At 42.9% G+C, this 15,947-nt stretch overlaps 1 protein-coding gene across 1 annotated transcript; it reads left to right on the forward strand.

The window, feature by feature from the left end:
* Window positions 1-65: 65 nt before the first annotated feature.
* On the forward strand, window positions 66-9,614 carry b3galnt2 (beta-1,3-N-acetylgalactosaminyltransferase 2). Its single transcript, XM_012829835.3, has 12 exons — window positions 66-317; window positions 1,108-1,231; window positions 1,748-1,848; window positions 3,630-3,826; window positions 4,745-4,840; window positions 5,998-6,108; window positions 6,268-6,346; window positions 6,593-6,776; window positions 7,080-7,205; window positions 7,516-7,675; window positions 7,884-7,940; window positions 8,319-9,614. Exons 1-12 carry the CDS (start codon window positions 212-214, stop codon window positions 8,457-8,459), a joined length of 1,482 nt encoding a protein of 493 aa, XP_012685289.1. The 5' UTR covers window positions 66-211; the 3' UTR covers window positions 8,460-9,614.
* The last annotated feature ends 6,333 nt before the right edge of the window (window positions 9,615-15,947 follow it).

Genomic DNA, 15,947 nt, shown 5'->3' on the forward strand with positions numbered 1-15,947 from the left:
ATACTTCATTTCCCAGAAGACCTTGTAGACCACGCCTCTTCGAGATCATTGGCTGAATGTGAATCGTCATCAACCCTCATCGCATTCAGGATCAGACATGAAGTAGTCACATTCGAAATGTATGGAAAGCTGGGGGAATGCAATGCAGTCAATCGACAGCACACTGCGCCTAACCCGTTAAAAGCAACTGTTTTTCTGAAGGAGTCCGTCCATGCGAAGCCTAGGATTGTTCTTACTTCCGTGTGTTGTCGCGGTTGTGGTGCATATCTTGCTGGTGACAGACAGAGCCGCCTTTTTGTTGGATTTCAAGGTTTCAGGTACAGTTAACTGTTCACCAGTTTCTTAACTTTGTATACCACAACAGTATTAACGGGAAAGGCTGGATCGTCTGGCTTTTGGTTGTCGCTGAGCCTGAGAATGACATTTCTGCTAGTGTTTTAAGAAATAAACACGTTGAGGATTGTTTAGGGGGTTCTCGGAATCTTTTGTTTACCAAAGAATGATAAGTAAAGTGTAATGAACAATTAAAACACGTATTGGGTGAGGAAGGAGGCTACATGTTGGATTTAGGTTGTGTTCGGCAATTCTTGGGCTTTTGCATAGGTAGGCTACCATCGTTCGCTCTATTTCTCATTGAGCGTTAGGTTGGGAAATGAATTCACTCACTAAATAATTGCCCATTAAATTTAGTTATAGCTTGGCTCTCTTAAGTATATGATATGCACCATTTGATTTTCTGAGGGATTTGCCTGGCAACAGTCGTCGATATTTAGTAACAAGTTTTGCAATTAAATACTGTGTTCGTGTAGTAGGCAATGACTTCTGACAGATATAAATCAGTATAATTCTGTAAGTCGGAATAGTGAAATCAGCGCAGGAGTCATAAAGGAAGAACAATGCCATATATCTGCTCTTTGACTAGGTATTGGTTATAACTTATAGTCTTACTGCGTGTTTTAATGCGTGCTTAAGGCGTGTTTGTAATTATTGTCAATATATCATGAACTTCAAACAGCATAGGCGATAGTGGAACAACAATGCAATATGTCTTGTTCACATTTGGTAACGGTACATCCTTTGTTATCGTACCTGTTGTATTTCTGTCAGATGAAGCCTCCGCTCACGAGGTGTTGGTGGGAGTTTTATCTGCCAGGCATCACCATGACCTCAGGCAGGCAATAAGGGACACTTGGTCTGGTTACCTCAGGGAACATCCTCTGTTCCAGAATCGGTATGTATGCGGCATCTCTGGTGTCTAGGTTCTAGGTTCCGTGCCATTTCTGCCAGTGGAAATAAAGCCACCTGAATGTCATGCACATCTTGTGTGTTGCTTCTGTCATATCATTGCTGAGCTAAAAAAGAAAAAATCTGTCTGTCTACCCATTTTGAGACAGCTGCATGAGTAGCATGCTTGAGCATCTCTCTTTTAAAACCCAAACATGAGCTCTGTTCAACCTGTTCCTCATTCACATTTTTATACAAGTGAACCTCTTGCTTACAGCTCTCATCCTTTACCGTTATTGCACTTTCAGTGTTAAGACCTGTCTCAATGTATGTATACCTCCACACTTGATTCCAATCTCTTTTACTCCAAAGTGAGCAAGTTAACAGAATTACAATACAGGATAACTTAAGAAATAATGCACTGCACACATAGACAACTGTAGGTAACATTATGTTGGCTATTAAGGTATTCTGTACCAGTTCATCCAATCAATTAGTCTTTGTTGTTGTTATTGAACTGTAGAGTACAGGTCAAGTTCATCATTGGGCAACATGGCTGCCCGATACCAGAGGAGGACAGGGAGGATCCATACTCCTGCTCCCTGTTGAATCTCACAGAGAAAGGTACAGTGTGTTCATAAATACAGGCGAGACACTCCATTGTCAGACAACCAGGCACACTAATCACTCAATACAATGTTGAATTCTTTTGAAATGTAATTAGGATTATGTCATATACAGGTATGTTGTTCTGTGAGCTTTCAGATTAGTATTAGTTTATAGCAACTCAATAATAATATGTTGTGTAAAGCATTATGTACTATGCATAAGGCCTTTCAACAGTAAGCTTTCATCTCATAAAGCGTGTCCCTATTTGCCCATGGTGTCGTGTGAGTGCAGTCATAGATACGGTGGATTATGTGGTGGATTATGAAGACTGCAGAAATGGTATCGACCAATGTAAATTAATGAAGACAGGAATTAGCAGAATCTACCATTTAACATTTTCCTCCAATTTGCAAGTAGCTGTTGTTGATTCCAACAAGTCGGTAATGAAGCAACATTAAGTAGTTTGGTGGTGTGTAATTTAACTGGAGCTGTCTCTGCTTTAAATTGAACCACTCAAAAATGACTACTTTGAAACTTGTTTGTGCGTTTCCCTCATTTGTTTTCTTTTGGCCTCCAGCTGTTCTTTGTTCCATAGTCTCCAGTCAGGAAGATGTTCTCTTCCCTTGCTTGCCAAAAAGTTTTTTTTTTTTTTTAGTATTGTTTGTTTTATGCCTCACCAAAAACAGTCAGAAAATCTAAATTGTTCTATCAAAGGGGCATCAAGGCCAACCCTTTACTTTGCAGTCACTTTGTTCAACCTTTTCCCTAGCATTTCCCTACGGCAGTCCATGCTAATGACTCAAAGTGCATTCTTGATTGCCTTCAGAAAGTTCGAGTGAGAGGGGAGAGGGTGATAACCGCCTCATCAATTGCTTTATGCACGTTAGAGTGAGTCATTTTAAAAGCTGTTTTTTAAACACAGTTACATTTTTAACGCTGGGTGTTGGTTGCAGGTTTTTTTTTTTTTTGGTATATTTTGGCTAAGTGGACATCAGAGTGTTGGTTTTCCTCTGGAATGGAAGGCAGGATTGTGTTTACATACTTGTTTTTTTTATTATTTTGAATCACCCCACTGACTTAACTGCAGACATGGTTACATTAATTAGCCGGCTCCCTCTACGAGCGTGCTGTGTACAACAACGCTAAAAGGGCCTCGATCTCCTGTCACTCGCAGTAAAAGTGATGGGGTAAAAACGCACACATTTGCTACGCCCAACCTCCTCTGTGCCTAATTGGCTTTTGTCGGCGGCATTGAGGAGAGGAAAGGGAGCAGCTCACCAGTGGTAAAATGAGAAGCCCAATTCCCCCATTTCTTTTAACTGCCTTATTGATCTCTTGGGTAATAAACGGCTCTTTTCCAATTAAGAGCTCCGAATGCAGACCACTGAAAGTTTCACTGGTGAGTCTGCGTGCGCCCTCCCCTAGACCCATCCAACCACCCCTCACCTCCCCCATGGACTCCCTATTCCCAAGACTTGGAAGCAAACTGCTGACTGCTGATTACAGTTATGCGGAGGCATGCTGGAAATGTTTTCATCAGTGTGAGATATCTGCCCTTTTTTGTACGCTCTTCTCTATGTCATTATCTTTCTCCGTCTCGATATTTTCTTCATGAGTCTCCAGCAGACAGCTACCCTCCCACAGCCATCTTGTAATCCCCACTCCGCGGTGAAGGTGCTTGTCAGCAGTAGAATCCCCATGTTAGGATGCTGACGGCAGAGTGGGGTGAGTGGGATATAGAAGAGCACGCGAGGAGTGTTTGCTAACTGGAGCTGAACTGATGTGGTCTCCCCCAGCGGCAGGGGAGGAGATGGCGATACTGAGCGTGCCCGAGGCCTCGGCCCTCATCCCCGCTGCGGACGTCTCCGCCGTCAGCCTGGACTTCAAGGTGTGGCACCCGGTGGTCATCACGCAGCTGGGCGTGTTCACCAACAGCCCGCGCCAGGAGTTCCGTGGCAACGTCACCGTCAAGCTCTTTCAGGTGGACCAGGAGGTAGGGAGCAACAGGGAGAAATGAAAAAAAAAAAAAACGACAACGCCTCCCGTTGGGTTAAAGGTGGTCTGCAATTCTAATCCAATACAGTTTTTGTCAAAAGCATCAAATTGCTCCTCATGGTCCTCTAGCTGTCTGTTCTGGGTTTGCACTCAAAAACACGTAGGTGTTCATACACAGTCCTGGCTCTGTAAATGGGAAACAGACACAGTGGCTCATACCAAGCCATACACTATTCCAGCTAATCAACACATTGGTTCAGGTGCACGAAAGGGAGGGGTGTAATTTGATTGGCTGTTGAGCTAAAAGATCAACAACCTTTTGCCAGAATCGCAGACTGTGCCTTTAAGTCTCTTGCAATGTACGTGCTTTGTAATAATCATCTGTGTGTGTTTGAAGGTCAAAGAGAAACAGTATTTGTGCTCTGGGGAAGAGCCCACTCACATGTGCTACTTGTTCAAGTTAGAGAAATGGTCTTCAAGGCTGAGCCATGGACTGCTGTGGTAACACGCCGGCCAGCTCATTTATAAAGCACCTTAATGTGGGTGTCATTTGAAGGAAAGAAAAACTGTCTGTTTCTGTGGATTTTGTCTTTGAAACGTAACCTTTCATTCAGCAGAATGGATTGCATTTTATATTACAGCCCGAGGTTAAAATCAACAATCCGCTCCCCCTTGAGAAGGGAGTGTGTACTCTTAAGATGAGCAGCCACAAATGTCGAATTCATTTTCCATCACAGGAAACAAGATGACTGACAATTAACTACCGGCAGTTTAAATGATCTAGTGCACCTGTGGCAGGAGGATTTTAGTAAGGGGGTAATTATTTCCCCACAGCTAGGTTTCGGTAGCATCAGACAGAGATGCCTGGCACAGACCGTGAGTGCTTACCTTCAGCTTTTGTGTGCCCGCTGTGCAGGAGGCGGTGGTCACGGCCAGGTTCAACACCGCCAGTCCAGGAACGTGCGTGAATAGAGTGTGCTACAAGCCCGTGGAACAGTTCATCCTGCCCAAGGTGAACCTGCCGAAAGAGCCAACACCTGTGCTTTGAAACAAAACGGACTGAAAGAGTGCCGTTGTGTTAACATCACCAAAGCCTATTTACACTCATTTGTTAGACATTTTAGCTTTTATCGAAGCCATCATTTGAGGGGTAACAAAAGCAGGCTGTTGCACCCAACCATGCAAAAATTCCCCAATAATATAACGACCCAAAACTCTTCTCTTGGACTAACTGTGCCTTGACTGATATTGTAATAATACTATAACAACACCATAGATAATTACATTATTGAGATTTTTTAGCATTTTCAGGTAGATCATATGAACCACAAATGAACCCAGTCACGTTTGCCAGCTTCATTGGGCTTCTAGAGCAGTGATGATGTGGGACCCTGTGATATTCCTACATTTTAAGAAGCCAAAAGGTGAATAAGTGAAGACTGACAAATGATCATGGTTTTACATTATTAGACAGAATCATCTGTTTAAAAGAAACGATAAACTCTCACATACTATTCTTTCACCATAATTTAATAAAGTATTTATAATAAGGTATTACGTTATTGGTAAAGATATTATTATCGTTCAAAAATGCATGACATTGTTGGGTTTTATTACATTTTTAACCAAGTCCAAAATGTATTACTCATTTTGACATAATTACATTCCAGGGCAGTGATTGCCTTAGTTATTGAGCACTGCACATTCTGTATCTGTATTTTGTAGAAATGTAATTGTAACCTTGCCGGAGTCGCGTATGTCAAAGGACTACTTCAGTGCTGCAAACAAAATGCTGCTTTTGTAGAGCTGCACAGATCTATTTTGGAGTCTGGCCTGTATGAGCAGACACCTGAAGGAAAGCTACGGCTGTGCTTCGGGCTGGGACTGTACGTTCTGAAGCTCTCCAAATATTGAAAACTTAAACTAGAGATGGAGTGTACTGCATCATCCACACGCTACACACTCTTAAAGCTACTGTAAATGTTTGCTAAAAAAAAAAAAAAAAAAAACTATCAGTTATAATCTGTATCTTACTCTTATGCGTTCTAGTAAATAAGGATTCATTTAAATTTATATCTTCCGAAGCCCAAAATAAATAGTTCAGTCATCAAGTAATCAAGTAAACACCCCATTGGTAGGCTATATCACATTAAGTTCTGATCCACACAGGGCTTCGAGGGGACTCTACTGTGGGAGAGTCAAGATCTGCCTGGCCTGACCATAGTCAATGTGTCCAGAGTCCAGCTCAACGATGGCGGTGGGGTCCTCAAACTAGGCTCTGTAAGTATCTGAATAGCACTGTATTTAGTGGTGCGCTGAGACGCAGTGCTTTTCTTTGTTTCTGTACTAGTTCGTATTGTGACTTTTTAAAGCAAGCCTATTAGAGATTCTGGGTGAGGTGGAAAATCTGCTGAGTTAGTTTTGTATGCTGTACTGCAGATTGAGGAGGGTACCTTACCTCACAGAAGTGCTCTTGGATTCCCAGGACTGGCTGGAGGCTTCACTTTCTCTGTGTATGGTAGGGGTTCACTAATATTTAATGATTTGCCTACCTGTGCAAAGAAACCCAAATTTTCATACCTTAGTACGAGTCGTTTGCATCCCTAATGTATGATGCCTTTTATCTCTCTTGAAGTCACCAGTGTCTTCCCCTCTCTCTTCTTGTCTCGTCCTTCTTTTTCCTCCCCATCACTTTCTCCCTCCCCCTCTAATCTGTCCCTTTCTGACTCTGTCTGTAATTTCTCCACCCTCCCTCCCCCCCAAGACTCTGAGGCCCTGTCTGAGATGCTCCGGGGCCGCCCTGCTCGTCTGCGCTCCCACCTGGACACGGTGAGGGCCGAGGACACGGTGCTGGAGCAGGAGAGCCAGCAGCACGGGGACCTGGTGTTTGTGGACGTGGTGGACACCTACAGGAACGTGCCTTCCAAACTGCTGCAGTTCTACAAGTGGTGAGCCCCACTCGGCTCTAATAGACTCCTACAAGACTTCATTTTAGTGTGTCTTTTTTACTCTCTCTTTTTTTTTCTTGTTTTTATAAGTCCATTAAGTCTACTTCCTATCACGTCTCTCTTGCGCTCTCTCTCTCTCTCTCTCTTTCTTTCTTTCTTTCTTTCTTTCTCTCTCTCTCTTTCTCTCTTTCTCTCTGTCTTGCTTACCCTCAGGTTGGAATTAGACAGTAAATCTACTTTGGGAAAGGCAGAGGATCTGGGGTGAGATTTTTAATTAAGGCTGCAAACTCCCTCTTGTGATAGGTCGGTGGGAAACGCTGACTTCAGTCTCCTCCTGAAGACAGATGATGATTGTTACATCGATGTGGACGCTGTATTAATGAAGATTGACCACAAGGGCCTAAAACGAAACAACTTCTGGTGGGGAAAGTAAGTCTCTTAAGATCGGTCCTAAGACTGTGAAACACACACACACACACACACACACACAGCTGTGTACTGTAGCATCCTGTCCCATTGAGTAGCCCACATCTTAGACACCAACAAGTCTTTGCTGAGTCATTTCAGCCTGTAAGAATTTGCTCTATACACCAGTGGCTCCAGCTGAGACATTGTTTAGAAGTGTTGGCATGAAAGACGTTGATGGGACTTTACACACTGCTTTTTTAGTGTGTTTGGCAGGGTTTGCAGGGTGTTGCCGTCACATTCATTCTCTCCTCTGCTCTGTCCTTGCTCACAGTTTCCGTCAGAGCTGGGCAGTGGACCGCACGGGGAAGTGGCAGGAGCTGGAGTATGCCAGCCCGGCGTACCCAGCCTTCGCCTGTGGCTCTGGGTATGTGGTCTCCAGAGACCTGGTGGAATGGCTGGCCAGCAATGCGGGGACGCTCAAAGCCTATCAGGTACACTGTGTTCCCACTTCAAGCCTAGCTGGGCACTCGGCACAGACAGCTGATGCTTTTGACAAATGAGTTCAGATGAGCAAATGGGAAGCCACTAACTGAACCAAGGGCAATGTCCTAAAAGCAGTGTGTGTATGCGTGTGTGTTTGTGTTTGTGTTTGTGTGTGTGTGTGTGTGTGTGTGTGCGTGCATGTGTGCACTGTTCCAGGGGGAAGATGTGAGCATGGGTATATGGATGGCTGCTGTCGGCCCTCGTAAATACCAGGTAAAATGCATTACAGCACAGTTCCCCACACTCTATCTGCACTCTGTCCTACACCATCACAAATCCAAAATCATGGATTTAAATTTTCCAGTGTTCAAACTCTATCTTTTCACAATTCAAGATAATTAGTTTGGCGACAAGTGAAATTGAATGATGTTGAATTGGGTGGAATATAAGATTACTTATAGTATAGTGTGCAGAGATTCCAGTTCTAGATTCTAGAAAAATATTAGACACACTGGGCACACACACGTCCTGTTGCCCAATGGACTAGGACCTAGTGTGTGTCTCTAGTCACTAGGTGATGAATGCATAACTCCCCCACCCTTGATGAGTGGATCATGGCTGTGCTGTTCTCTTCTCTCTGGCCCTGATCAGGACTCAGGTTGGCTCTGTGAGAAGGAGTGCTATGTGGACATGCTGTCCTCCCCCCAGCATACAGCCGAAGAGCTGCGCTCCCTGTGGGATCGCAAGCGGGCCTGCGGAGACCCCTGTGGATGTCCCTGGGGGTACCACTGAGCCCCCCACCTCTCCGCCCCAACATCTCTCACCCCGCCGCCACGGACGCTTCTTTCACTCCGCTTCACTGTGGAACACGACCCGAGACGACCAGCTGTTCTCCTCTTGCTAGAATGTTCTGTGCGCGCTGGAAAAAAACGAGGGCATCGGAAGTTCTTAGAGCAGCCAAGTGGAACGGCTCGATTCTGAGAGATTGCAGGTCGGGATGCAGGGTGCTACTTTTCACCCGTCACCGCTGTCTGCTCGCTCAACGTTTAAAGACATAATTATTTTTGTAGGACAAAGACGAGGGTTCAAAGGATCCAGAGATGGGTGGCTGTGAGAGTGAAAGGTTTATCTGTACTGCACGAATGTTAACACCTTTTCAGTCTGAATCCCTGGCTGCACTTTGACTTGACTCTTCCTCTTTTTCTATTTGTTAAGTCTTCTTTCTGCTACCTGTCTGCTCACTCGGCTATTTCTAGAAGTGTCACATCACGTCTGAAAAGAAAGGAAACACTACATTTGTGAAGTTACTGAGCCGCTCTCCTATCCTCTTAGTGTGGTCTTATGTGTTTGTTTGATGCTAACTTTAAGCGACTGAGAACTCAAATTGGATTTCTTCAGCCTGTCTCGTCTCCGAAAGCCTCCGGTTTCCAAAATTGACAATTACACAGCCCTATTCCACCGCTCCAGACATAACGAGAGGGTAGCAAATTACTTAGAAGCCACCACACATTTTTTACAGAGAATAAATATGAGAGCTGCTGACAAATTTGCAAGGCTCTCTCCGTGTTTATGGACTAACGAAATAGACCGGCTCGAACTGTGAGGCTTTCTTAATGGATTGGTTATACAACAGAAGTAGCACAGCATAGTCATCTGTGGTTAAAATATATATGAAAGAAGCATTAGAAGCACCTGTAATTGTGTTACAGCTCAGTCCATCTTGTATCACATCAGATATTTCTTCGGGGGAAAAAAAGAAGAAAAAGAAATCAATTATGTATGCAACGCTTTTAACCGCGTTTGGTGTAGTTGTGGGCTTGTCTCCAGCCTTTGGTCTCTCGGCTGGGTGCCATGCATGGGAACACTGTCAGCAGATAGAGGATGCTGTGCCCATGCTGTGCGAGCTGTCTGTTCTTCTAATCAATAAAGTTTTTTTTTCTTCACCAAGAAAGAGATCCGAGTCTCTTTGATCTCTGCTGATCGTATAAAATCTCAAGTGCTGCATATGAACATGGAACACCTTCACAAACATGTAGTGGAGTCAGAACTATTTGTTTATCGCAAAGTAAGCGTTATGATGGCATCACTGTAGCCAAAGACTAAATGAAAGAATAGGCACACTATACATGGGATGGCATTTTGTTTTGGGGGCGACAGTGGTACAGGAGGTAGAGAAGTCGGTTAGTAATCAAAAGGTTGCTAGTTCGATTTCCTGTCAAAGCGTCCTTGAGCAAGACACTGAACCCCTAATTGCTCCTGATGTGCAGTGTGCCATCAGTGTAAATATAAAATGTGTATACATTGTAAGTCGATTTGGATAAAAGCGTCTGCTAAATGACAATGTAAATGTAAATGTTTTGTCATGTAACCTATATGTTGCATACTGAATTCACAATGACTTCAGTCTCAATGTGGTAATACCCCATTGGTAGCCTATTCTATATAAACATGTTACTTCAGGCGGCATATGTGTCCACCTCCACAAATCAACTCTTTTTTTATGACCCACCTAAGAGTCCTTATATCGGTGTCTAGGGCTCCGACCTGTCCGAGACACTGGCAGATTAATGTCGTGGTGGGGCTGGAAGGAAGCCTGTGCCAAACCGAGAGGCTGACAGGAGGGCCAAGACGAGCTTATCTCTGTCGTTCAACACCTCAGAACTAATAGGGCTGCCGACACACTTCGCTCACTCAAGGGCGATAAATCTGCCACCCTTCGACTGACTGACATTAATGCCGCCTCAGTCAAATTTCCTGAATCCTCGATGCTTGGAGAACATATTTCGAGGTTCCCGATGTCACTCAGCCTCGCCCTCCAAAAAGAGGAAATCATTTATTCATGATGCTGTGCAGTGTGCATTGAAAGAAGCAGAGGCTTGTAGATTCGTGAGAGGGATATTATTAGACCTTGTGTCCAAATGGGAATGCTGCGATTTCTACATCCATTTCAATCTCACCCAGTTTTCCCACAGCATAGCATACCAACCACAATATTTTCCAAATAGTTCAGTTTTTATATGGACACATCATTTCACCTAAAAGAGGTGCACACTTAAATGTGTTTTTTGAGCTGTAAACTAAATAATATATGACTATTGTGATGAAACACACCAATGCTGGAGTTAATATGGAAATGGATACATTAAAAACCTATAATAATTTCTATTAACAACAATCCATCAACAACTAACAAAAGAGCAATGTACAGTAGCATATCCAAGTAAGGGTGCAGGAAAACCTTCAAGGGCAGCAATGACATTTGTTTTCTTTCAATAAACTTTATTTGGTGTAGTTTCTGGCCTAAGTCGTGTGACTGGGAGGAGGTTTGAAAGTAGATCAATGCGATGGCCACCTGTCATATGATTTAATGTATCCTATTATAACAAATGAATATGGGCCCATTGCATTTATGGACAGGTATGCCACTGGATGTCATGATCTTGGATCTAGCTGCTGGGATGTTATGCTTAACAGAAACTCCCTAGGACTGGAACTCTTGCCACAACAAAACTTCACCACAGAAATGTTACATTGTTTGGTTGATGAGGCTGTCCAGTGGTATGGCAAACAAATCTAAATTTACAGGCAAAATGACTCCCCCAGTGACTCCACCGGGTTTATGTCTAACAGACTTACAAATGCAGGTCCTCTCCCCCCGTGGCAGTATCCTTTCCTTCCTTGACCTTCACACAGTAGTTAGATGCTGAAGGGGATGCATTGACAACCTTTCAAAAGGAAGCATACATATACTAGCTTTTACTGCAAACATACTGAGTAGGACTCAATTAGGGGGTAAATCCAGCATATTTTTAAGTGTGAAATATCAAAACTACTCCTTTATTCACATTTTCACAAACCCTTGACTGGGAAATATCTGATGCTTGCACAAGATACGTAGACACTGGCCTAGCCTGAGCTAATGCATTTTGAAAGGCTCTGGGAGTTTTTCATCAGCACTGCTTTTTACTCAATAAAATGACTAGCTTGCTTAGGATCAGCCAACAGATTCCTACTCAGTATGTTTGCAGTAAAAGCTAGTATATGTATTCTTCCTCTTGAAAGGTTGTCAATGCATCCCCTTCAGCATCTAACTACTGTGTGAAGGTCAAGGAAGGAAAGGATACTGACACGGGGGGAGAGGACCTGCATTTGTAAGTCTGTTAGACATAAACCTGGTCCGAGAGTCGGTAAGGCATGGTTGATAAATGATCACTGGGGCAACAGGGTGGGGTCTCAAGAACAATCAATTCAATTGTACTTATTCAGCAACCACTACTACGAATGGACATTGTCTCAGAGCCTTCTTCTGTGCCTAAAGTTCGAATCCATGACGCCAAAAGCATAGGCAACAACGGTGATCAGGAAATAACTCAGTATTAACAGGACGGACCCTTAGGCAGAACCCGCCTCAGAGAGTGAGCCCATCTGCCTAAGCCTAGGGGATGCAGAAGAAGGTTGGAGGGAGAGAGTAGAGAGAGTGAAAGGCATAGAAAAGAAGAAGAAAGGAGGTGAAGAAGGTATAGCTGGTATAGATGAGCCAGAGAGGGTATGTATAAGATGTGCGGTTCTAATAAAACACTCATATGAGAGACTTATCTCTCTCCATCAAGGACACGGTAGCAGGACTTTCACAGCTCATCGTGTGTAAAGCTATGTATTATTTCTGCAGAAGGAGTTGAAATCAATAACCATAGGTGCTTCTTGCAGCTTTCTTGGCTGTAGGTAGGGTACACAGTAGCAGGACTTTGACCGCTCATCTCTGTGCTGTACAGATATGCCCAATTACACAGGAGGAATGCATGCTAGAACAGTGAACCAGCCTGTGCCGCAGCACTACAGCATTGAGATGATGAACCCATGGGTGTAGACCCCACGATCTTAGTGCTGCTAGCATGTTGCCAATTGCTTCATAAATTAAAGTGCGCTCCAATATCATCTTTATAATCCATTTGAACCTACACAGATTTGATGTAAAAAAATCGGAAGGCATTTTGCTTCCTTTGTAATTTTTGGTTTAATGTTCTATTTTTCTTTATATATGTAACTGTGCAACACTATGTTTGGGGTGACGGGGGTATTAGTAGCACCCCTTCCCAGCAACGGCTATATTTAATTCTGATTATATTGCAGAATTATCCTTCAGGCAGACTCATTATTTAATGATACACAGAACAGGGCTCTCACAGAGGAATTTGCACCTAACAAAGTCTCCATATCTGTTTATTTACTTTTCTATAAAAAAATCAGTTATTAAATCCAATTGCATACTCCATTTTCAAAGAGCCCAATTAATTGCATTTATTCTCCCAGAATATTCCTAATAAAAGTTTGCTGGTGTCAGCAGTTGCTTGCATTCCAAGGTTGTGTTTATTGCCTGATGTAGTTTGGGAATGTTGTAAAAAGTATGAGATGAAGGGATGCTCTTCTCATGGGGGTAAGGGAATGGAATCACCAGGGGGGTGATAATGGAAAACTTGGATCAGAAAGATAGCAGTTTTGTATTTGCAAAGGCACAATGTGGGCATTATAGGTACAATCCTCGAGCCTGGTGAAAGGTATGTTTTAGCTCGACAGCCAATCAACACCACTCCCCTCTGTGTACCTGAAGCAACGTGTTGATTGGCTGGAATTGTGTACGACTCAATCTGAACACCGGGGATTTTCGAGTGCGCATACTGAGCTGGAAGACCATGAAGAGATATTCACTGAATTCGACAAAAAGTGTATGAGATTATCATTGAGGACTGTACCTTTAAAAACCTGAGTTCCAGTCTGAAACGAACTAGAATCAGACGATACAAAGGCACACTGAAAATTATATTATTTGTGAAGTCTATGCATTAATGATAAGATCTGGAGTGTTTAGGACAGTTCGATGTGGGTGAATTTGTAATACTTCAATATAATGACTTTATCTGCTTCATAGATTTCTGAGATTCATGAAAATATTTTACAATAACACTGAAGGAAACCATGGCCCTCTTGCAACTCCAAGGCTGTAAATGAATGAAACCAACCTAGGGACCTCCTGTTCTGTGGTACTCTGGCAGTGACTGGTCTGCCGTGGCATTTGCTCAGAGATTCTGCAGCTTGCTTTCAAACGCCTGTGCCCTCTGGCTTCATTGAGTCTGTTGTGAGAGATATTGTTTGAGGCTGCTCACGTTGACCTTGCACTGTGCGGAGTGCAATGCTCACACAGCCACACTGCAACTCCACAACAGTGAGCTTGCTCCACCTAACGGCTGACTTCCACTCAGGCGCAGGGCTCACTGTGAGATGATATTTTTGATTGATTTTTTATGCTTTCCTTGACCCATCTGTAGCCATAAAATGAATACTTTAAACACAGAGAGCAGAACTGGTTGTTCATTGAAATGCCATTTTCTGCAGTTGATCACTAAATCTCTCTTGTTTAAACAGGGTTCTGAACGTCTCAGTTTTAGGAAGAAGCTAACCTCTAATACAATGAATTATTTATGCTGTGATGCTAGTGTGATTTTACTCATTAAAGATTCATAACTGGACAAGGGTGAAAATGAGGGTAAACTGGGTGAATACACTATTTAGAGATTGAGCTTTACCTTGTATTTCGTTTAAATCTTATAATACTTCTATAATACACATTATTAAACGCACACTGGTTAATGTTGACCATTTCATCTTCGCCTATTATTATGAGATCCATGCCATATGAAATGACTCATGAATGCTGTGACTGACAGATACTACAATCAGTGAACGAGAGTCTTTCATTCCAACAGGCGTCTGTGGTTGGAACGTCTCTGCTAACGGTAAATAATACGCACAGCACGCGGGCTGTAAGTAAAGGAAATCTTTTGGGAACAATGATGTGTGTACTTCATGCGGGGGAGGTGTGCACAGCATCCTACACACACACCTGTGTCAAGATAGAAGTCCACACAGTTCAAGGCTACATGAGCGGTCGGTGTTCCAGTCACAGTTCCATAGATGGGAACAGTATGTAAAAGAAAGAGAAAGACGAAATTCTGACGGAACAGCGCATGCATCCTGCGTGATGTGTTCCAGTAATACCTTCGGTTATATTTTAGGGGCCTGAAAAATTAAAACTAAATTGAATAAATGTCTGATTATGAAAATTAAATGAGAAAGATTCACTGACAAAAGGGTTACTGCCTTGAGATGAAGATAGCCAACTGGTTTTATTTAAGTGCATTGCTTTTGTAAGGGAAACAAAAAACGATGTATATGTAGGCCTACTGTGCCTTTAAAGGACATAACTGAAATGCCGATGCCTGCACATGTATAAAGTGTCTAAAAATATGATGGTGAAATAATAAACTGCTCTCAGTTTCAATAGAGTGCCACACCAGAGCAAATAAGTGACACACCACTTTCAGCGCCAGGTTCCTGTGCTGTGCTGTTGTTCCCATGGCAACATGATCATTAATTGATGTGGGCTCCATGCAGGGTTGACAGGAAGAGTGGCTAGATGACAAACTCAGGAGAAGGGAGATGGCTTGTGTAACACTTGGGGGAAAAAAACGAAGAGAGAAAGAAATAGAAACACCATGCGAAGCAAATGGATGAGATTTGCTGTTTGGTTATGAATGAACTCAAAGCTGTGAGTGCCCCACATACGGCAAGTCCACAGAGAGAGCCGACTGAGGATTACGCTTCATTAAAGTTGTGCTCCAACACCCTGCAGAGCATGATAACGTAAATACATTTGCCTCCTCATTATCAGTGATTTCCAGGCCAGACCGCAACATGTTTAGCACAACAATGTAAACATGCATTATATTAGCATCTCATGAACTCTTCAAGAGCACTAGGCTACATATGGTAATGCGGTCAGTCAGTTAACTATATTACAAATTACATTATAAAGTACTTATGCACAATTGATTTCCTTTTAAACCATGTTCTTTACTTATGTTGTGAAACACTTAATAGAATGAAGGTTTTCTAGGTTTTCTCAGGATGTTGCGATGGATGATTATCACAAAAGACCGTCCTCTTTATGACTTTAAAGGCATTGGGAAAATACTGATGAGGTGGCTACTCTGCAGCGTTTCCAGACCATGAATACCTAACAACGCTGGCCTGCAGGTATAGTCTAGCAGTGAGACAAGTTTAAGTGATATGTAATATTTAAATTATTCATGACTTGAAAATCAACTGAAACACTATGACTACCCATTTATTGTAGTATTTCTGAACTGACTCCTTAAAGAGTTCAACTGCCGTTTTTGTCCATTAAAATTAGGTGCCAACATGTTTTGGTCAAACAACAAGGGT

Source organism: Clupea harengus, chromosome 13 (assembly GCF_900700415.2).
Source record: "Clupea harengus chromosome 13, Ch_v2.0.2, whole genome shotgun sequence".
NCBI lineage: Eukaryota > Metazoa > Chordata > Actinopteri > Clupeiformes > Clupeidae > Clupea > Clupea harengus.

What these genes read in the sequence shown, in the direction of transcription:
- b3galnt2 (XM_012829835.3), top strand. Translation starts at nt 212, where the DNA reads ATGCGAAGCCTAGGATTGTTCTTACTTCCGTGTGTTGTCGCGGTTGTG. An exon ending in AACAACTTCTGGTGGGGAAA is followed by an intron (nt 7,206 to 7,515) that starts GTAAGTCTCTTA and finishes CCTTGCTCACAG; the next exon opens with TTTCCGTCAGAGCTGGGCAG. An exon ending in TCGGCCCTCGTAAATACCAG is followed by an intron (nt 7,941 to 8,318) that starts GTAAAATGCATT and finishes GGCCCTGATCAG; the next exon opens with GACTCAGGTTGGCTCTGTGA.